Genomic DNA, 23756 nt, shown 5'->3' with positions numbered 1-23756 from the left:
CACCACTGTGATAGATAGTATTAGACTCCAGTGTCGAACAAAATTATTGACCCTTCAGGATAGATTGATTATAAATCACTGATTTTAAGCATGATTTAAATCTACATGCTGGAAATCTTGATTTAAATAATTGATTTTAATCATGTTTTGCATTTGTACTGCTTAGTTATTTTCCTGAAGGATGATTGATTCTCATTTATTGGTAACCATTAAAACATGTAGATTTGCAACTAAATATAGACTTCACACTAAATTCAGTGTCTCTCTTTGCTAATGAGGAGGATGCGCTATAGTTATACACATTTATGTAAGCAGTTATATAGCTTATCTTACGTTTATTCAAATTCTTAATTTTTACATTATTTCATTATGTTAGAAAACAGTGAATGATGTATTTCTTATTTACTAGATTGTTTTTATTTGTGACTTGTGTGAAGCTCTATTTGGATGGAAATTCAAATTAAATTAAAAAAACAAAACCATCTTAAATTTTTTTAGTACATAAAATGAGTTTAAAAGTGATGAATACATAAGAAAGTTTAACAAAAGTTTATCAAAACATGTTTTGCATTAAAACTAACTGATTTATTCAACAAAAAAAGTATCTGTAGTTAGTCAATTGAACTGATTATTTTGGGTCACTGTGTCCTTTAGGATTTTAAAATTTGTAAGTCTCATCCTCTCACACCTGGTTTTTATTCATTGGATGAGGAAAACAAGTTTTCCTGGTTTTTCAACTCCCTGTTGGCTTCTTAGCATCGAATTAATTAGTCATTAAGCTTAACTAGTTGAATAAAGTGTAATGAAGAAATTATTCTCTCTGCACCAGCAGTAGAGGCTACTGGTGTCAAAAGCTGGTTTAGTACTTCAACAAATTCTGGTTCCAGGTGCTTAGCCAGTGACTTCCACCAGTTCAGTGGTGTGACTTTCTTTAAAACTTATGGTAAACATATACTAAATATCTTTGTATTTAGTTTAAATGATTTTAATAGATCATAATAACATAGTACATTAGTGATTATCACCTATATTTTCTCTTGCATAAAGCAACCTCCCTGATGCCTATTGCCCCTGCCAGAAGAGTTAATGAGCTACAAGATTTTTATGTCTTCTCCTTTTTTAATTTTTTCATTAGAACATGAAAGTGGTGATTCATACTTTTAAATTTCACCCCCAAATGGCATTGAAATCCCAGCTAAACCAATAGCTCAATCTCATTTTTCCCAATCTATAGATGTCATACAAAACCTCAGAATTTATAATGAGGGAAAACTGAGAATGTAAAAAAGGTTTCTTTACATCTTTCTTACTTATTACAAGACATCCAGAGGGGAACCCACCTCTAAGTGGAATGTCTTCATTCGTATTATGAAGGTGCCAGACATGGCTCCATAGTTAGACATGTTTTCCGTTTTGCACTTCGAGCAGAGATTCAACCTTGTGTTAAATATACAGAATATCCTCTCCAAAACTTAGTGCTTCCACTTTGAGCTCAGAAAATTCAAGTGTATTCAGAATTGAGTTATAATTAATTTAAAAATGGGTTCTTTAAGTAATTTAGCATGTTAGATTTTTTTGTCCCAAATCTTAGTAACATAATAGCACAATCTTTAAACTTTCCATATAGAGAAAATAAAATTTAAAAAAAGGCTGATAATACATATCTTAAAACAATTAGAAATATCTTATGGGAGCATTTGCTTTGGGTTTCTTGTTTAGTGTTTGTGTATGACATTTTTGTAATAAAAAAAGGGAAATTCTAAGACAAAAGGACAACAGCAAGATTTGAAATGTAGCTAAGGCACACAAACAACATTAACGCTGCCCTGTAAGAGGGGAACTAATGAAAACTATTTTTAAAGATGCAGCTGATCTGAGACCACAAACACTAAAATCCCTACAACTTAAGTGTTGTTATTGCATGACTTTGCTACAGATGACTGTTAAAATTCTTTATTTTCATCCTTAATGAGTTTGGATTTTTTTTTAAGGATAACTTAAGTGTAAGTCCAAATTTTCTGGATTGGTAATGCTTGGTTTTTCTTTGAGTGCTTGCTCATGTCCATTCCATTCCGCTACATGCACTGATGTCAGAAGTTTTTCCCTCAGTGATATCCACAGGGGACCAGCTCTGGCGCCCCCTCCAGTGGAGTGTGTATGCCGTGGTATGAGGGGCACTGCTGGCTCCTCCCACCCTCAGTTCTTTCTTACTGCCAGTGACGGTGCTGGACCATTTCCTTGCCTCAGCTAACTTGTGTCTCAACTGCTTGTTGTGAACTATTTTACTGCATATTGTTGTTAAAAGTCGTTAGTTTAGTTCCATTAGTGTAGCTAGTGTTAGTTCATAGTCCCAGATGGGACTTAGCCTAGGGACGGGGCATGCCCCGGTCCCTGGGCTTCAAACCCTACGACTGCTGCAAAAAACCTATGCCAGTGACCCCCACAGTAGCTGTCTAAGGTGCTTGGGGGACACTCATGTTAGCGACAAGTGTCGCGTTTGTAGGAGTTTTAAACCTCGGACCAAGAAGGAACAGGACATTTTGTCTCGAAGCACTCCTTATGGAGTCGGCACTTGCACCGGCACAAGAGCTGTCCAGATCAGACTCTGCTTCTAGCACTGTGGCTGATCCCCGTCCTTGGTACCGGCAAAGAAAGGCCAGGGTGGGACCTTTTTCTGCATCCTGAAGGGGAAGGAGAGGGCTGGAGGAGAGCAAAGACCCGTGAGGGGCAGCTCTTCGCCTCCGGATGGAGGTTGGGCCCCAGCTTCCGCCGAGTGGGCTAGTCCACTTCAGGAAGCACCCGCCACCCTGGAAGGTGGCATGGGCATTCGGCACCTGGCAGTGCCATCTACGCTGGAGGCCCTGCATGCTGCTAAGGACATCCTGTCCCTACTGGTGCCGCCCATGCCGGTTACAGCCGTACCCCACTGCAGGGGTAAACCTGACTTGGGATCCTTCCAACAGTCCCCATCAGTGTGGCACCGCTCCTCACCCCAAGGAGTGTCCCGCCAGCACTCACTTGTGCAGAGCCACCATGCCCCGAACACAGGTCAGCCCACCCGTCAGAGTCTCCGGCGTCAGTCCCTGGATGCCAGGCGGCACTCTTCAGGCTCGAAGCGGCGATCGCCAGTGGAACGGTGCAGACCAGCAGAGGTGTGCCCGTCCCTGCACCTCCAGTGCCGAGAGTGCCCTAGCCGCTCTCCCAGTGTGTGGCACCGCTGGTCTTAGAAGCCCTGTTACTTGTCACCGGAGCGCAGGTACGGATTGTCATGGTCACTCCAATGTACCCTGGCACGGCGACCTACTCACTCCAGCTCAATGGACCGGCAGCACTTGCTGAGTGTTAGGTGTAGATCGCCGAGTTCCTGTTGCCGACCTGCCTAACACCGCTACTGGTCCCCTGTGTCACGACACAGAAAGTCATTGCCCTTGTGCAGATCCCCAGCGGAGCCTCAGGGCCGGCACCGACGTGACCAGGGTAAACAGTTGGCCTTGGCACCGTCCTGATTCCTCCTCCCCCCCCCCCCCCCCCCCCCCAAACGTGGCCCGTCCTCCTCGGGCTCCATTAGCGAGGAGTCCCTGCCAGCGGGCCAGGGTCACTCATCGGGGGTATCGGCATTCCCCACAAGATCACTGGCCTGCCACCTGGCACCTCCCTGGGGGTTCCTGCAGCCTTCACAAGGGTGTAGGTCGACCTCGGGGGCATTGGATAAGCAGTCGGTGATGATCTGCCTGCCCCGTCCGCCCCCCCGACATGGAGGTGACACTGGAGAGGACCCCTCAGGGTCTCTCGGTCCTAATGGAGGTGCTCGTGGAGGAGGCGGTGGTGGTGGCAGACCTGCCAGTACCCACCTCTTCCTCATCCTCGCTCAATGAGGCGATTGCAGGTCTTCTCACCCGGTCCCCAGGTTGATGCCAAGGTTCATCAAGATCTTCTGAAGAGCGTTGCCTCAAACCAGCAGCTAGAAGCCGATGAGCTGGAGGAGCCCTCAGACTTCCTCTTTAACTTGCTGAGTTCGGCTGCCCGTGCTATGGTGGCACTGCCAGTGCATGAGGGAGTGGCAAAAATTACCCAGTCCCTGTGGCAGATGCCCTTGTCGCTGCCCCCCATGTCCAAGTGGGCAATACGCAAATATTATGTGCCGGCTAGAGGTTATGAATACCTTTACACCCATCCTGCCCCAAGCTCACTGGTGGTGTCGGCCTTTAATGAGTACAAAAGGTAGGGTCAGCTAGGTGCGATGCCTAAAAATAATAAAGAGGCAAAAGGCTTGATCTCTTCGGAGGAAAAATTTTTTCATCTTCCAGCCTCCAGCTATGAGTAGCGAACCATCAGGCCTTGCTCGGCCGCTATGACTTTAACATCTGGCATCCATGGCTAAGTCTTCGAACTCGCAGCCTGAGGACCCCAGGAAAGAATTCCTGGCGATCCTTGATGAGGGCAAGGTGGTGCGAGGGCAGCCCTCCAAGTGGTCTCAGATGCAGCGGACTCTGCAGCCTGAACCATGGCCTCGGCTATAGCCCTGAGCCGAGTGTGACGGGTTGGATCACAGAAAACTCCTTGGGAACTGCCAGCTGATGTGCTGAGACTACCCCTGAGCCTATTTCCCTTGGCAGCTTGGGACTTCAGTGCCCTGCCTGGTTTGAGCCAGACACACTAGCCTGCTGCAAACCCAGACCCAGGTCTGAACCACATCCCCCAACAGCTGCAGGCTTAACTGAAAACAGCTTAAGAAGTGTTTCTGTCTCTAACACTCAGATGCTCAGTTCCCAATGGGGGCCAAACCCCAAATAAATCCGTTTTTACCCTGTATAAAGCTTATACAGGATAAACTCATAAATTGTTTGCCCTCCATAACACTGATAGAGAGATGCACAGCTGTTTACCCGCCCCTCCCAGGTATTCATACATACTCTGGGTTAATCAATAAGTAAAAAGTGATTTTATTAAATATAAAAAGTAGGGTTTAAGTGGTTCCAAGTAGTAACAGACAGAACAAAGTGAATTACCAAGCAAAATAAAATAAAACACGCAAGTCTATGCCTAATACAGTAAGAAAGCTGAATACAGACAAAATCTTACCCTCAGAAATGTTTCAATAAGCTTCGATCGCAGACTGGACACTTCCTAGTCTGGGCACAATTCTTTCTCCTGGTACAGTCCTTGTTCCAGCTCAGATGGTAGCTAGGGGATTTCTCATGACTGCAGCCCCCTTTGTTCTGTTTCACCACCTTATATAGCTTTGGCACAAGGTGGGAATCTTTTGTCCCTCGGGGTTCCCACCCCTCCTCCTAAATGGAAAAGCACCAGGTTTAAGATGGATTTCAGTAACTGGTGACATGGTCACATGTCCTGTGTGACCCCAAGCCTTCATTCCTCCCAGCCTGATACACAGAAGGTCTGCAAGCAAACAAAGCCATCCACATTCAATTGTCCTGGTTGATGGGAGCCATCAAGATTCGAAACCACCATTAATGGCCCACACTTTGCATAACTACAATTGGACCTATGGGTTATATTTCATATTTCTAGTTTCAGATACAAGAGCGATACATTTATACAAATAGGATGACCACAGTCAGTAGATTATAAGCTTTGTAATGATACCTTACAAGAGATCTTTTGCATGAGGCATATTCCACTTACATTATATTCACACTCATTAACATATTTTCATAAAATCATATAGTCACAATGAGCATCCTGGTTGCAATCCTCGGGCCTTTCCACAGAGGTTCAGCAGTTGATCCAGAACCTCCCATTCGATGGCCTGGCGCTGTTCTCTGAACAAACAGATGCCAAGTTGCACAGTCTAAAAGATTTGAGGGAAACCCTGCGGACCCTGGGCCTGTACACCTCAGGGCTGGCAAGGAAGCGATTTAAGCCACAACAGTTCCAGAGATTGGGCAGTCAGCCTCGGTCCGAGTCCTTCCATAAGAAGGGCAAGACCTATAAGTGCCAGAAGGGCCACCACCCGACGTCCTCTGTTCACTTGAGCTCCACCCGCAATCAACAGGGTGGTAAATGGGTGTTTTGAGGGTTCGCTCGAGGGTGACCTTCCAGCCTGTGTCCTGGATCCTGCTTCCTGTTTTTTATCCAACCACCTGTCCCCTTTCCTCGCTGCCTGGGCCTCTATAACATCTGACCAATGTGTCATTAGAACTGTGGCTTATGGTTATACTCTTCAGTTTATTTCTGTCCCGTCCCCCCTCTCAACTCTCCTCCCCGTCCCTACTCAGGGACCCCTCTCACGAGAACCTGCTTGCTCAGGAGGTGCACGGCCTTCTGCAGGTGGGAGCTGTGGAGGAAGTCCCCTTAAATTTGAGGGGTAAGAGGTTTTACTCCTGTTATTTTTTTAATCCCAAAGGCCAAGGGGAGTCTAAGACCCATCCTGGACTTGTGAGATCTCAACAAATATCTCAGGAAGTCGATGTTCTATATCAACAGGCGGGGGGAGCTTGCTCCTCGGCCATCTGTCAGGAAGCACTTCACCTGTGGGACTTTTGCATCCAGTGCGTGATCTGTCTGGAAGCTTCACATCTCCCTGGTGTCTGGAACGTGCTGGCGGATTTCCTCAGCAGGTCCTATTTCTCTCACCACGAGTGGCCGCTCCACTTGGAGGTCGCCTGGGTGCTCTTCCAGAAGTGGGAGGGGGGGCTCCCCGAGTGGACCTGTTTGCCACCAGACAGAACAGGAAGTGCCATCAGTTCAGCTCTCTCCAACGCCTTGGCAGGGGCGCCCTTTCCGATGCCTTTTTCCTGTCATGGGCAGGAGATTTGATGTATGCTTTCCTGCCGATTCCGTTGATCAGCAGGGTCCTATTGAAAAATCAAAAGATGCAAGTCATTATGATCACTGCAGCATGGCCTTGCCAGCACTGGTTCGGCACGCTCATGGATCCGGCCATGGCTGCACCATGGTCATTGCCCAGCTGCATGATACCACAGTCGGCTCCTGCACCCAAACCTTCCCTCGCTTCGTCTCACAGCTTGGCTGCTGAGTGGCTGAACCCAGAGGAACAGGCCTGCTCTAGCCAGGTACAGCAGGTTCTCTTGAAAGCAGAAAGCCCTCCACCAGAGTGACTTACCAGGTTCTCCTGCTGGGCATCAGCGTGTAGCATCTCTCCAACCAGCGTTCCTTCTAATTGTTTCCGCGCATGTGCGGAATGAATTTTGTTATGTGCACCATATCAAGGTAACATGCAGATGTTCGCCACCAGTAGAAACCAAAAACTTAGATATAATATATATATTTTTTTAAAAGTTACCATAGGGATAATTACTCCAGCCAGGACAGGTAAGTCATTTTAGAACTCACTACTCAAAGAATTAAATTTAAGCGTAAGAAAGAAATAAAAATTATGAAATGCATAGACCAATCAAAAACTAAAACAACACACTTTGAAAGAAGTATCAAGAGGTAACAACAGCAACAACAATACAAGTGTGTGTGTGGGGGGGGCGTTGCTTCTTTAAGTATGCTGCCCCCACTTTAAGTACGCTGCCTTTTAAAGTAGATCAGCACGTGTTCAGACACAGCAGCTGCAAGCAAGCTCCCTCTGTCTTGAGCCCTGTTGTGTCCCCTCTCCTCTGCTCTGGAGATGGAATACAGGGGCGGGTGGAGAGGGACGCTGACATCAGTGTTCCCCTTTCTCCCTTTGCACAGCAAGAAGGAGGTTCCCAGAACAGCTCCAAGGCAGAGGGCAGGAGCAGTAGGGCAATGTGGGGAGGGACACCTGAAGTGCGTGGCACTTGATAGCCTGCTGGATGGCTACCCAGCCGTGCAGTTTAGGCGGGAATTTAGTTCCCAACCCGGTCGTCTCTGCAATCCATCCTGGATTACCTGCTCCACCTAAAGCACCAAGGCATTGCGCTTTCGTCCATCACAGTGCACTGGGCAGCCATATCAGCCTTCCACCCGCGCGTACAGGGCCAATCAGTGTTCTCGCGTGGGATGTCGATGAGGTTCCTAAAGGGCCTTGAAAAGTTCTTCCTGCCGATCCGGGATCTGGTTCCCCAATGGGACCTCAACCTGCTCCTCTCTAGGCTAATGGGCCCGCCCTTCAAGCCTACGGCTTCTTGTTCCATCTCCCATCTGTTGTGGAAAGTTGAGTTCCTTGTAGCCATTACCTTGGTGAGGCGCGTATCCTAGATTAAGGCCCTCACGGTGGAGCCTCCGTATATGGTATTCTACAAGGACAAGGTCCAGCTGCGACCCCATCCAGCTTTCCTGCCTAAAGTGGTGTCCCCTTTTCACGTCAAACAGAATATCTTCCTCCTGATGTTCTGTCTGAAGCTTCACTCCACCAAAGAGGAGAGGTGGCTACACACTTTGGATGTCCAGGACACCCTAGTGTTCTACCTGGAGCGTTCCAAAGCCTTTCACAGGTTGACCCTACTCTTTATGGCAACAGTGGATAGGATGAAGGGCCTCCTGATGTCCTTGCAGAGGATCTCAAATTGGATCACCACCTGCATCTGGACCTGTTATGAGCTGACTTTGGTCGAGCTGCCACCTATAGTGACGGCCCACTCTGCTAGGGCTCAAGCATCCTTGGCGGCCTTCTTGGCGCGTGTCCCTATCCCAGATATCTGCAGAGCCGCAATGTGGTCTTTGGTACGCACACATTCACGGTGCACTACGCCATCACCCAGCAGGCAAGAGACTATGCTGGATTTGGCAGAGCTGTGTTGCAGTCGACATGTCTGTGAACTCCTGCCCACCTTCGGTGGTACTGCTTGGGAGTCACCTACAATGGAATGGATATCAGCAGGTACTCCAGAAGAAAAGACAATTACCATTTTTTCCACTACTGGTGTTCTTTGAGATCTGTTGCTCATGTCCATTCAATGACCTGCCCTGCTTCCCCACTGTTGGAGTTCCTGGGAAGAAGGAACTGACGGTGGGGGGAGCCGGCAGCACCCCTTATACCGTGGCATACGCACGCCACTCCAGAGGGCACCAGAGCCAGTCCCCTATGGATACTACTGAGGGAAAAACTTCTGGCACTGGTGCATGTGGTGAGCACACATGCCTACCGTGGAATGTCCATTAGCAACACACCACTAAGAACACCAGTTACAAAAAAAAGGTAACTGTCTTTTTTTTGGTTTAATCATAACATCCCCTTAGTGTTTTTTACTCCTAAATTACTGATACATACACTCAATTTTTAATGCCATTTTGATATAGTTATTGGTACTGGAATAGTAGAATACACCTGTTATGAAGAGGCCAGCCTTTTTTTGAAAAAATACCTATATATCCCACTAGTGATGTCATTTACTGAAACATACTTTTGCTCAGTCTTTTTTCTGATATGCCTGACAGTCATATTGAGTTCAATACAGATGTTTAATTGGAATTATTTTTTAGACTCTGATAAATGGGTCAAAATGTAGGGCAGGGTTTTTTGATTTTGTTTCTTTTTAACTAATCTAATAATATTCTTACTACTTAATAATCTTCAGAGTTGGGATCTTTATGTTAGTGACAGAAAATTAGCAGGGACTTTATATTTTTTTATTTATTGTTTTGTATTTACTACCTACTTAGATCCACATTTTTCCTCCTTCCTACTGGTCTTTGGAATTAGTGATTTTGGGAGATAGATACACAAAACTTGTGTGCTCAATTCTTGACTAATAGTTTTAGCTCCCTGTACCTTGTAAAGCATGTATCAGGATTCACAATCCAGAATTTAGTTCTAGCTGCTTTAAACATTTTGGGTTTGTAAAACTGGCACAAGATTCCAAAAATGCGCCATGGGAACAATAAGCTTGGAGAAATCCAAGTAAATAATCTGTCTGAAGCACTAAACCTGTATGGAGCCAATAGTATATGTTCTAGAAACTACCTAACCTAACCATTTCTTTTGCAGTAGGTGTTAGGAGTCTATAACCTCAGTGTAAATTGACATAACTCCATTGACTTGAGTGGGTGCTCTGCTGATTGATAACCAGCTGAGGATCTGGCCTTATGTTTCTTCTGCAACAAAGTACATTGGGGTGGGCAAACTTTTTGGCCTGAGGGCCACATAGGGTGTGAAACTGTATGGAGGGCGAGATAGGGAAGGCTGTGCCTTCCCAAACAGCCTGGCCCCTGCCTCCTATCCACCCCCTCCCACTTCCCACCCCTTGCCTGCCCCCTTCAAAACCCCCGACCCATCCAACCACCCTCTCCTGGGACCCCCGCCCCTAACAACCCCCCAGGACCCTACCCCCTGCCTAACCCCCCCCGCCCCGTCCCCTGACAGCCCCCCCCCCCAACCTCTGCCCCATCCAGCTGTCCCCTGACCGCCCCCCGGGACCCTTTGCCCCTTATCTAAGCCCCGGCCCCCTTACCATGCCGCTCAGAGCAGCATGTCTGGCCGCCGCGCCGGAGCCAGACATGCTGCTACGCTGCCCTGCATGAGTGTGCAGCCCTGCTGCCCAGAGCGCTGCCTGCAGGGAAGGGGAGCTAGCCTCCCGGGCCAGGAGCTCAGGGGCCAGGTAGGACGGTCCCGCGGGTCGTAGTTTGCCCACCTCTGAACTACATAGTTGTTCAAAACCTCACACACCCTTAATTAGAATCCCTGATTTTCTGTCAAACCATGCAAACGTTTAGCTGTCCACTACCTACTCTGAAGTTGCACTGACACATGTAGATTCTTGGAGTGAAATCCTGGCTCTGTTGAAGTGAATGGGAGTTTTGCCATTGACTCAGTGAGGCCAGGATTTCACCATTTATCTGTCATCAATCTGTCCTAAGGTTGCAACAGCAGAGTTCCATAAACGTTTGCCATATTCCAGATGTCTTTTGCTGACCTATCCCCGTCCTAGCAATTTACAGCGTGGCTCATATCAGCAAAAGTTGTATGTAAAGCTGGACTCCTATTTATGAACTCTACATACTAGACAGTATACATAATCAAACATGATGATGTTGTAACCCGTGAGATTTTAGGGTTCCCTGCTCTGAGGGAATAGAAAGCAGCAAAATAATAGAAATACAGCTTATTTAAATAACATGTTAATCAATTACTTTATTCAACAAGCTAGTTCTTAAAAATACAAATTAGCAAAACCTGAAGACTTAGAAGAAATAGATGTATCCGTCATATATATTAGAATAAATCTTTATTGAACTTTTCTTTAAGTAGAAGAGAAAACTGTGTGTGTGTGTGTGTGTGTTTGTGTGTGTGTGTGTGTATATATATATATCAACTATGTAGAATTTTTATATGTAATATAACTTTGTAAAAAATATTTTTAGTATGTTTTTGTGGGAGAAACTATTTAATGCTGAATTTATTCTTTTTCCCCTTGTAGTGGAGGGGGTGAAAGAACAATTGAAACTCTCCTTAGAAAACAAGAGTGGCATGGTGCAAACAGGTGAACTGACAGTTGTGCTCGATGGTCTGGTTGTTGAACAAGAATCTCTTACAAACTGCAGTTCACCAGCAGCCAGTAAGTTCAATTAGTAAAATAAAACCCACATGTTTTTGTTAACATTTTAAAAGAAGGAAAAATCTATTTAATGTATTTCTTGTTATTTAGTAGAAGTCCAGCAAAATGGTGATGCTGTACACGAAAACAGAGAAATTTTGGCAAGAACTACATCGAGGTTGGAATTATTTTTTACTTTTTGCAATATTTGAAGTGTAATGGCCATTGTTTCATTTACAATTAGATAATTGAATTTTGCACAGATGATCGGTTTTGACTTTCAGGCCTTAACTACTTCAGGCCTACACTCCCATGGACTCTGTTTATTGTGTTGCTTGAGTAAGGAAGGATTGCAGCACCAAGGGCCCAATGCTGTAAATTTGCACGAGTAACTTTATTCATGCAGGTGTTCCATTGCGTTCATGTGGATTATTTAGGTTAGGGGAATGTAGGTGTTCAGCTTACATCTCTTTTCTTCTGCTGGTAGTCGGGTAGCTTGTGCCTTGTTCTCCAGGTAAGTGGTCAACCTCTTGATGGTTTAGTTTTGTCTTCTGGCTAAACGTATAAGTCCATCAGACCAAACATAGAGTCCACCTGGCCTTGAAATCTGTGAAATACTGCACTGGAGCTCAGTGGACCAGGAACTGTGAATGTGGTATTGAGTGCTGAGCTCCTTGCTATCTACTGCTGCTGTGTAAGAGCCAGGCATAGTGCCTCTCTACTACCTTCCTCCTTTAAAATGCTGTTGCAAGAGAGGAGGGAAGAAAAGGGCCTGTGTCCCCCATCCTGTCTTCTCTTCTCTCCCCCCCCCCCCCCCCCCCCCCGACCCCCACTAGCTCTCTTTCAAGGCCTGATCTCGTGCATATTGAAATCAATGGAAGGACTCCCACTGATTTCAATGGTTATTGAATCAAGCCTTCAAATCAAAGAACTTGCCCACCTAAACCTGAAATGGGGAAGAGAGCCTTGAGTTTAATGTACAGAGACCCACAAGCTTCATCTCTCTGTTTATTATGTAGGAGAACAAAGGGTTGCCAGGAGAACAATAGAAACAGGGCACACCTGGTCCTCAAACAGCAGTAGAAGAGAAGCAAGGAGTTCATTACTAAAACTAGCTTTATTGTTACTGGACCACCCAGCAACCTTGCAGTGCTTTCCTTACCCTGCTACTTTCTTTCCATGTGTGTGGTTTTGCTCCCTCTCAGCTGCTACAGATCTGGGAGATGGACACAAGTTGTTCTTCCCTGCCCATCCCAGGTACTGTCCTCTTTATATGTGGAGGTTTGCTTCTGGATCCCCTTGGCCACTAAATATTATTGGGGTGAACATTCAAAATATTATTCCCCAGTTTTCTCTAACATCTTGGACTATAATTTTCTTCCTCCTCCTTCCTTTCCACAAAATATTGCCCCAGATTTTTTGAAGATGGATCAGCTATACCTTCACAGTCCTCCGTCCTGATCTCTCTGGATGTTTGATCTTTGCAGCAGCAGTATTCCCTTCTCTTCAGAAAATTCGTTTTGTCCCTGATGCTGCTTTTGTACCTGGCCATACCCTGTTGATGTATTAACTTACCTTACATTAAAAATGAAAATTGCTAATAACACTTGGAAAAAAAATTCTAACATTTTAAAAATAACATTCTGATTACAAAGCTCTTCACTGAAAAATAAATACAGCTTAGCTTTACTGATTTGAAAACAAACCAGTTCTTTTGACCTTGGTTTAGCTGTATTCTGTAGATGCCAGCAAAATCAAATAAGATTTCTAGGTTAGAATAAAAAATAACCAAAAACAAAAGCTGTCTCTGTTGTTGTTTGGTTTATCAGTAACTTAAGTGAATTGATGTTTGCTGTTTTATAACAAAGAAATGTTTGTTTTAACTATTCTCTGCTAAGCCTACTTTTCTGTGACTTGGTCTGTGACAGCACAGGCACATTGGGTCTTCCTTCCTAACCCTAGTAGGCAGGGTGATTTAACCACCTTGTCCAGCATTTTTCTGTCTCTAAGGCTCCCTCATCTGCTTGATTTCTGCTTCAGCGCAGCATGCATGAAGGTGACCTCTGTGACTGCCATTTGTCACTTGAGCAGAAAAGGCTAAAACAATATTTAGGGGTCAGGAAGAGTGGAACAGCATCTCAACATATGGTGTTTTCCTGTAGGGGTCCTTAAGTATTTATTTCCCTCTTACTAAGAGAAATCTTTGCTACCTCATTTGTTAGACAGTAACTACTCTGAAGTAATTTCTAGAGATGTGACTGACAAAAGCAGCTGTTCAGCATGCCTAGAGGAGGAAAGAAGCTCATCTGATAGGATGGGGTTCTCTCCAGAGAAGCAGCTGCGGCCATTTTTGGGAACTCTAGTAGCCAAACTAGCCTGCTCAACTCAGTTATAATGCCATATTGGGGGGAAAATAAATGGAACTTAAAAATCCAGTTGATAAGTATCTGAATTAAAATTACAAAAATTAAGCCCCCATGTCCCCATAATTGGTTTAGTTTTACATATATGACCAGTTATCTACACTCACCAACGGAATAATATTGAAACCTTGCCACTGAGTTTACTTTGGTGTATTTTGTATTAGATCTTTAAGCATGTTTCAGTGTAGGCCTTTGTTTTCTATAGTTCTATTTAACATACTGTTTGTATTAATCAAAATCCTTTTTATTTTGCCAAGATCTACCTGTGACATGTCTAATGGAATAGACAATCAAGCTCCTTCAAACTCTGTAATACAGAATGCATTCTGTATACATGCTGTTAATGGAGACAGCACTTCATCTCCTTCTCATGTTGCAGCCAGTCCCAAAAATACACCAGTACCAAAACCACTTTCAACCCAGCCTGCCAACAACAGTGGTAAGAATGAGCATGTTATAAAATGCTGTTCAATAAGGATTTTCTAGTTAATTAAAATCATGTAGTCCAACTTCTGATTGTTTATCTGCCTTTTACTATATACATGAGATAAAGCCTGTAATATTTTCACTTCTGCATGATGAATATAAATCTTAGAATTTCTCCACTTCCTTGAGTCATTCCAGAAGACATCAATTTGGAGAACAATATTTTACCTGTTTTATTTTTCTTAAGAGACATCTTGTCATCAAGTAAGACCACTGAATCATAACATAGATTGTCTAGAGGAAAGAGTCTGACTTCTTTTACTGGCTCATTTCAAAAATGCTTTTCTAGTAGAGGTAGGAGACAGTAAGTGGATTTCCTGACTGCAAAGAAATGGAAGTACGTTTCCCTACAAGAAGTGCTTTCCAACAAAAATCTGCAAAGGCAAAGACAGAAGCAATGTTTGAGGACTTTACATTTCTCTAGTAGCAGGACCTGCTTGTGTCACTGTAGTTCAGCATTGCTGTTGCCATTTATATAACCTGTTTTCCAGTGATATGCAAATCAGGTAACGAATCTGCTCTGGGATGAAATATATTTTAGAATTCTCAGCCCAGGATCACTTAAAAGTGCCAATTATTTCTAAAGGGACATTAATTTTTAAATCTGATTTCCATCTGGAAATGTTGTTGTACTGACTATTGTTGCAAGTAACCCCTAAGAGTAATATAGTGGAAAGATATTAGAGATTTTTTTTTCATTTTATTTACTTTGTGCATTTGAATGAATTTTACATATAATCAGTGTTTCCATTTTGTCAATGGTGCATGCCCTTCCTCAGGTCCCATGAAAGTGTGTCTGAGTAACAGGAACAAGTGAAGGTGAACAGACAGAAAGCAGTGGTGTTATTCTCGGGCTTTCCCAAAAGACCTTTATTAACATCACAGGGGAACAGAAAAACCCTCAGTTTTTTAAAGTTATTAAAAAAAAACAAAACCATTCAGGACTTAGTATTTAAGGGGTATACTACTTAAAGGGTCCTCTATTAGAAAACAGATCTTAAAAAAATAAAGAAAATCCAAGTTTACTCTGTACCTTTAAGCTGAGGTCCAAATGTCATAGATACTATATAATTTCATTTGCTTTCTTGTGCTGTTATTGCTAAATGAGATAAGGAGCCTCTAAAGAGTGCTTAGTTGGTACAGGAAGTGGAGTTGGTAGAAATCTCTCACGTCTGTACTGAGTCATATTCTAGCATAGTGGTAGAAGATGCAGTTTTGCTGGATGTGACTTTTCCTGAGTGAGACATAACATTGAGGTCCGTACTGCTTGTGGTATAAAATTAATTACAAGTGTTATTACAATATAAAAGGTAACATTTTGTGACTCTTAGACAGTGTTGGATAATAATTCCATAGAGATGCTGCCAAAATTCTCATTGAGGCAGATTCTCGGCTGATGTAAACTTTCATAGTTCTGTTGTGGAGCTATGATAACTGACACCAGCTGAACATCTGCCCCAATTATTTTACTACTTCGAGCTCCCTTTTCTCATCCCATTCAACTATTTTTGTGGGGGTTGAAATTCCTCTTTAGTTGGGCTACTTTTAAGAAAAAGGTAATTTAAAAAAAATTGGCAAGTGTGAAGGAAATTGGTGATATTGTCTGATGATGTGAAAGATAAATATGCTATCTGAATTCTGCAGATCTAATTCTCTTGTGCAGCATGCACCACAGCAGCTGTGAGCTCATAACCATTAGGATATTTGTGATCATTGCAGCTGTACTCTTGTGTCTTTGCAGATCCAAATGTTTGATATTAGGGTATATAAATAATTATATCTCATCTGACATCAGTTCCTTTCCTGATTCCTTGTGGGTCAATTGTGGCATTACTACAAGCCCTGTGTTAGGGGCAGCTCATTGTGCTGCCTTTGGAGAAGCCTAAAAGGGAGATTGACTTCCCTGATCAGAGTCCCCTTCCCAGTTTTCCTGTTGCGCCAGGGAGAAAGTATGCTGTGCCTCGTCTATACCTTTGCAGGATACAAACCCCAGTACTGCAGTTGTAGGTATGCTGCCAGGTGCATTGAGAGGGTTGAAGCCCCCTTCTCACTCTTGCCCAAGTAGGGGAATGTAGTTATTCTGAAACGCCTTTGACTCCCTGCATGCTATAAATTGTGGCACAGTGAACGAGCAAAAAGGTGTTCCAAAAGCAACCTCTGCCCCTCATTTCTCTACCCATGCTTTAGATGTGGGCCAGCAATTAGTCCCTCTACACATTAGCTGTGTTCCCTTGTGCATATGCACTGCTGCTAAGTTCTTTGTTACGTAATGTAATAACTTCGCATTTTCCTGGCCTGTATTTCTAGCCTTCTTGGAAAGATAGACTGGCATAAGTTAGATATAAGAAGTAGAGGGCAGATTCTGACTGATAATTTAAGGACAAACAGATGTAAAGCATTAAAGTGAATGCTGGTTTCTTAAAGAGGTGCTGTCACCTCATTTTAGACCCCAATTTAAAACCCAGTCCTGCACATATGCATGTGAGTAAGGTTATAGGCATAAGCATTTGTAGTATCTGAACCTCAAATTTCCTGTAAATAAACTTGCATAAAATTTAACCTAAGTAGAAACATGTTAATGAAATTTTTAAAACCCTACACACAATAGATTTGAATTCAAAAGCATACCATTCCCATGCAGTGTTTGTGATCCAGACGTTGCAGAATTATGGTAGTGAACCATAGTGTGAAATTGACTAGAAAGTGACTATAAGCAAAAGTAAAATTGTCTTGTCTGTTTTTATTGTCTAAGCTTACACATAGTGCAGAAAATTAACAGACAGCACAAATGGTGAAAAGTAAAACAAATTCTTTTTTTGAATAATCTAAGGTTTTAGTAGCACAGATGAAGGAATATTTTAAAATTATATATGAATTTTAACCTAATAGGGTCCATTAAACTTAAAATTTTCTGAATCAGGTCTTCATAGACTATCCTTTTGCGCTAGTCACTGTACAAACACACAAAAATATACTTCCTGTTCTAGAGAGCTTATAAATTGAAGATCTTAAATCAAAATTCCAGTTGATGTGATAGATTGCTCTAACATGGCAATAATCCAGAAACGATACAATATTTTGATGTTGCATTTTATTATGTATGTGATGCATAATTACTAGATCACTGGATTACTCTTGTGAATAGTAACTTTCAGTCTCTGTAACAGAGCTACCAAGATGAATAAAAAATATGCCAAAGAAAAAGTCTGTATTGATTTATGAAGTCAATATCTATAATTTCTATTGAGATCCTTTGGCTTAGCTACACCAGCATTGCCTTGTACATGAGCTTGATAAGATTTTTTAAATTTTCTGGTTAAAAATGACTTATTGAAATACGACATACTGTAGCAGAATACAGTGCCACATTTATGTGTAACTGAACAGAACAAAAAATTACATTAGTCTCAAGGATATAAATTGCTATTTTTATTTTATAACATTAAACTATATAAACCCAAAATTGTAAGGTGGATGTAGTCAGATTTCATTATGATTTTGGGTGGAGGCAGGCAAGGTTAATTTTATTTAAGTTGGGTATCGGTGCAGCTCTTAATATTTTACTTCGAAACCACTATAAGAAATCAGCAATTATTTTCGTAGTCTTATCCTCAGCCAAATATTTAATGAACTTCTTATTTGAACTGGAAGGATTCACAGGTAATTTTTAGGCCTACCATAATTAAGTTTTCTCAAGTTTCCTTTCCTGTTTTCTCACTTGCGGCAAGGGCAGTTTTGAAATAGTTTTTCTACTTAAAAGTTTTACAAGAACTGTTGGTGCTATTCGCTTGCACCAAACCACATTACCTTTTTCCTTTTGGCAATGCTTTCCTTTAGTAAGGAAAGGAGACAGGAGGTTCTGTTACCAGAAATGCAGATTCAGTAAGGTGGAGGTCAGGAAGATCTTATTGCAGTAATAAATTTTTGCTTATATATTTTGCATTTAATGTGCTCTGCTGGGCTAACTAATTGGTATCTGTAACCATTATATTAGCTTCTGCTTGTTTACCTTATCGGACATTTCCATGTAGTTTCTACACAGGCAAAAATATGTATACCTCTCACAGCAACTGTAAAAAATATGTTTCTTGTTCTATGTAGCCTGTGTTTGTCAGGTAAATACACCTTTAACTTAATATATTTTTAAAGGCTTGTGTTTTCATTATTAAATCCTTCGAAGAGGTGGATTTTTGTTTAATTGCCAAGTTAGTAATTTAAAAAAAAATTTAAATATTTTTTGGCCACAAAGCAAGCGGAATGAGCCCGGAAAATTATCCAAGTGGACATTAAACGCTGTTATCAGTTATATCTTTCATGCTGAGCCTTCTTTTATTCTTCCTTTAAAATTCTTTTACAATCTCATAGTGTTAAAGATTCTCTTTTAAAACGAATGCCACTTGGAAGTTTCAAGAGCAAATCATGCGTATGTTCCTTTGCGGACTGGAAGCAAGGTGCCCACCCTCTGCTAGCTTACAGAGCACGTCTTACTATCCCATTAAACAAGCTGCCAGGAAACTGAAAAGTTACTACTACTTCAAGTGGCTCTTCATATTCCCACTTGTGAGCAATAAAACAACCAGTGCAGTCTTAACAGAACCTTCTCCAAGCAATGCCTGTTAGAGCGCACATGTATCTCATCCTACTCCTCTCCTCAGCTTCTTCAAACATTCTGAGCGAAAGGCTGTATAATGGCACGCTGCATCCCCTACTGCCTCAGTTCTTCCAAAACCTGCACCAGGTCAAAGTGAACTGCCCTGGTCGTTCGGGTGTAGGATTTTTTTCTCCTGTACTAGTGCCTTAGATAATTGTTGTTGTAGCGTGTAGTGTTAGTTTAGTTTGAGAGTTTGTAGTTATAGTTAGTTTAATTTTAAGTTCAGTTCTGAGTGATGGTGGAACTGAAGAAAAAGTAAAAACCAGCATTAATGGATGCGCTTCTGCCAGCCATCTTCCTGGTATCAGATGACCCCACATTAGGCACCTTAAGTGCCTTGGTGAAGGTCAGTCTCTCCTTCTGGGTGTTCTGTTTGTTGGAGTTTCTCACCCAATACGCAAGGAGATGCAGAATAGACTGCAGGTGCTCCTGCTTAAGAAAGTTCTTGCTGCTAAGCCGTCTGGCTTCAGAAGATCATCAGATCCAAAGACTAGGGGGCCTGTTTCAGCTCTGAGTGCCTTGACTTGTAAGGCTAAGATGCCTAAAGTATCCTGGGGATCTGTGTATTTTTTGGTTTCAGCTCCTGTTCCTGCTTTCATCAGCTCCTCCTACTAGGGTGTCGAAGATGCCGTCTTTTCAGTTGGCCGCTAAGGACTCTGTGATTAAGCCATCAGTTCTCACTGCCTACGTTCCAAAGGAAAAAAGCGAGGGAGAAGATGGCCACTGTTTAGAAGTGCCAGATCATGTGGGTCCGATTTAATGTGTCTGTCTGATTTGGATATGGCCTCTGCAGACCTTCGTCAGCTCTGCATTAGACTTCATGTTCAAGGGTTATGGAACTGAACCTCTCTCTGGATCCAGTGATGCCTAAGCCTATAAGACTGCCACTATTGCCCATTCCTATTCCAGTGCTGATGTTTAATCTGAAGACCCATTACTGTCATGGCAGATGTTCACCGTTCAGCATCTGATCATTAGACCTGAGTGAGAGATCATTGGGGGAGAGGAAGAGAAAGATTTCATCTGTTCAGAGTTTTAAATTCCCTTCACCTAGAAAGAGGAGTAGAATAGAAGATATTGTGAGTCTTTTTCCAGATCCATCTTTCCCCCCTCCTCCTAAGACTCCAACAGGACTTCCAGGCAGATCCTTCTTACCTTTTTTGTCTCGACGTCCTCTGGTGAGATCCATAGCCGATACAAGGTTGGATCCACAGTTAAACAAGGTTAGAGGAGGAGTCGAAAGACCTGAATTGACCAGATTTATGCTACTTAAATTTGACTGTCCTCAGTCTTTTGGACAGTTTGTGCTTCCTCATCCTATAGCAGGGGTGGGCAAACTTTTTGGCCTGAGAGCAACATCTGGGTGGAAATTGTATGGCAGGCCATGAATGCTCACAAAATTAACAATTCATGTTCAACCAGGAACAACACAAGTTTGTTTCAGAATCAGCACAATTAAAATAATTCTGTTGAACAATACGCTGTTAGAAAAATACATTACCGAGCTGTTTGCTGATTTTACCACACAATTTTGCTCCTGTCTGAACACAAATTGTATGTTAGCTAAAACTTTTCAGTGTACAGCACTACATAAAAGTCTGGTAGTTTTCATGTTTATTGCTGACTTCTTTACGATCTGTAATTAACTTTGTTGAATCATCAGTGTTTCTCCATTTGACCGTGGCAATAACCAAAATATATTCAAACTATTTTAGCTTCAAAGTAGCAACATGTGCCAACATATCCACACCAATTAAGCAATGTTGTTGTTAAACAATTTAACTCTGAAGAAGACTTATTCAAATAAAATTTTATTTCATAAAGATACAGTTTAGTGGAAATAAACATAAAACCTTACTTACTATTTTATGGTATAAATATACCATCATAACAATGTATTACAATAATTAAACCAAACTTACCTCCTTTCCACTCCTTCTTTGATTAATGTGAACAATACAGTTGCTCACCCTTCTTTACAATGGCATCAAAGTCTGATGTCATTCTCATTGTGAAATCCACAATACCGAGCTGAGATGCTGGTCAGTTAACTGGGATCTGTAGCGAGATTTGTTGTAATTCAGTAGGGAAAAAGTTTGTTCACACACATAGGTGGAGCCGAACAAAACCAGGATTTTCTGTGCCACCTTGCAGATATTTGGGACTTTGTTTCACTCAAGGAGGCATAAAACTTGTCCAGTTTTTCTGAATTGTACTTTTACTTCAAGGTGGAATTGCACTGGAGATCAATGTAATTGATCAGTTGTAATTCTTGTGGGGCTTTCTCATAGTCAAATGATAGTGGGCATGACACCAGCTCCAGTGTCTTCTCTATCTTCTCAGTTAAAGAATTGGTGAGAAAATTCTCCCTGCAAGTCACTCAAAATTTTGCTGTACTTTTCTCTCTGCTCTGGTGACACTTCCAGGTATTTCAGTATTGGAAAATGAGCGAATACTTTGAAAACAAAACTAACTTGACTTTGAAAGTTGTCACACTAGAATACAATTAGTGTACAAACACATTCTTTCCTTGCAGCTTCACATTAAGTTCATTTAAATGTGCCAACATATCCGCACCAAAAGCGAGGTCACACACACAGTTTGAATTCTTTAATTCAGGGAAATCATTTTCTTTCTCCTGCATCTCCAGAAAAGTGCAAATTTCATCTCTGAACTCCCACACTCATTGCAATACCTTTCCTACGCTGAGTCAGCAGATATTTGTATGATTAAGTCCTGGTGTTCAGCAACAGTGTCTTCAAGAAGAGAAATGAATTGCCAATGATTAAGTCCCCTCTCTCTTATGTAGTTCACTATTTTCACTACTGTGCAAACAACAGGATCGATGTCCAGGACATTTTTGCAGAGGGTCTCCTGATGTATAATACAATGCAGAAAAATCACCTCTTTATCAACATCGTCTTTTTACTTTGTCCTGAATTCTTTTTAAAAGTCCTACATTTTTCCCAGTTAAATTTGGAGATCCATCTTTGGTTACGTTTGCCAGTTTACTCCAGGGGAGCTTCAGCTGTTCAAGGCAGCCAGACACTCTCTCGTATAAATCCAATCCCTTAGTTGTGCATTTGATTGATTCCATTGATAAAAATTCCTCTGTGGTTTCAAATTTGTCCTCAATTCCTCTGACAAAAATCAATAACTGTGCTGTGACCTTAATGTTAATGCTGTCATCGAGAGCTACTGAAAACAACATAAAGCCCTGTGCTTTCTTGTTCAACGCAGAAGCCAAATGTTCATGAATCACTTCTACTCGATGAGTAACAGTTCTTCATGACAAACTAATGTTCTCAGTTTTGTTTTGGTATTCCGGGCACAGCATGCCAGCAACATCAACCATGCATTCTTTCAAAAACTCCCCTTCAGCAAAAGGCTTATTTTGTTTAGCGATTTTAAATGCTAGAACATAACTTGCTTTTGTAGTGGCTTCCGGAACTGTAGATTGTCGTACATAAATATTTTGCTGAGCTTTTAAGTTTGTGGTGAATTTCTCAGCGTTTCTTGCCCTTTCCTCAGTTGTTAAATTGCTGCCATAATTAAGATGTTGCGTTGAAAAATGGCGATTAAAATTTTACTCTTCAAACACTGTGATGCTCTCTTGATAAATCAGGCATACAGTCTTCGAGTTCACATTTGTGAAAAAATATTTTGCATTCCATTCTTTGTTGAAAACCCGACACTCAATGTCCACTTTTTTCAGCACTCAGTTTTGAAAGGGAAAAGAAAATCCTAACTGCTGCCCTTATTTCAAACTGCTATTTTACAAGATTGCACACACTTCATGCAGGGCCTCGTTTTCAAAAGAGGTGCCACAGCAACTGGTTGTTTTTTTTTAAAATCAGAAAAGACATGCTGCACCAGGGGCGTAGCCACGGGTGGGCTGTGGCCACCCACTTATCATCCAGGCCTACTCCATCACTTGCCCCACTCTGTTATACTATACAAAGCACACGGGATCTTTTATAAGAGAGAAGGCAAATACGCCATATTTATTGAAAATACAGCAGTTAGCATATGCTTTTCAGTCACACAACATACACACAAGTCCTGCAGATGGTCTTTATAGTTACCAATCTGTTGTAGCTGAAGTCAATCTAATGGCCAGTTAGATTGAGCACGAGTGAGGAGCTAGGCTCTGTCGGTCACGATCCGATTCTGTGAGGCTTTGCAGGACTGAATCCAGAGTTCCATGGCAAAACACCCCATCTTTATAGTTGTAAATTCCCATTTGAGTCCATGCATTTTGCAGTGTCATCCTGTAATCATTAGTCCTTAAGTAGTGTTAATCTTGGGGTTTTCCGCTGTTATCATTTGATGGTTATTGTTGGGCTTCCCATTGTTATATCCTATTTGTTGTCTCGCCTTCAGGGGTGCCTGCCTCTCCTCTGAGGTCGTCAATGCTGCTAACATGTTTAGCCTTGGATACAAAGGATATTTTCTGATTGTCTCCTGGTGTTTCCAAGTCTCTCACTTTTTCTTGACCATCTGAACATTTGTGATGGCTTTCACACCTTATCTTTTCCTGATGCATGCATTCCTCATTCACACAGTCTCTCACAGAAACCTTCAAAGGTATACAGAATACATTGTAAATTAAGTCTTGCTAAATCTTATAACTAAAACAATTCACATTGGGGCTTCAGGACCTCAACATTTCTCTAATCTATTTATCATAGACACAATACAAAATCCTGTCTTTTATTAACTAAACTTTATAACAGGTCCTAATTGTAATACATATGGGAAACAGGATCC

General features: G+C 42.3%; 1 protein-coding gene across 7 annotated transcripts in view; it reads left to right on the top strand.

Moving 5' to 3' along the window:
• Positions 1-23756, top strand: part of WWP1 (WW domain containing E3 ubiquitin protein ligase 1) — a 163543-nt gene that overhangs the window by 65334 nt on the left and 74453 nt on the right. For 5 of the 7 annotated variants that reach the window (XM_043539395.1, XM_037892339.2, XM_037892337.2 and 2 more), the window contains 3 exons: positions 11310-11447; positions 11538-11604; positions 14107-14288. In XM_043539395.1, the coding sequence (XP_043395330.1) occupies positions 11310-11447; positions 11538-11604; positions 14107-14288 (387 nt within the window). The remainder of the gene's footprint in view (positions 1-11309; positions 11448-11537; positions 11605-14106; positions 14289-23756) is intronic. The other 2 variants (XM_043539397.1, XM_037892338.2) reach the window with 1 other exon arrangement.

This window comes from Chelonia mydas, chromosome 2, assembly GCF_015237465.2.
Source record: "Chelonia mydas isolate rCheMyd1 chromosome 2, rCheMyd1.pri.v2, whole genome shotgun sequence".
Classification (NCBI taxonomy): Eukaryota; Metazoa; Chordata; order Testudines; family Cheloniidae; genus Chelonia; species Chelonia mydas.
This window is presented reverse-complemented; position numbering and strand designations above follow the sequence as displayed.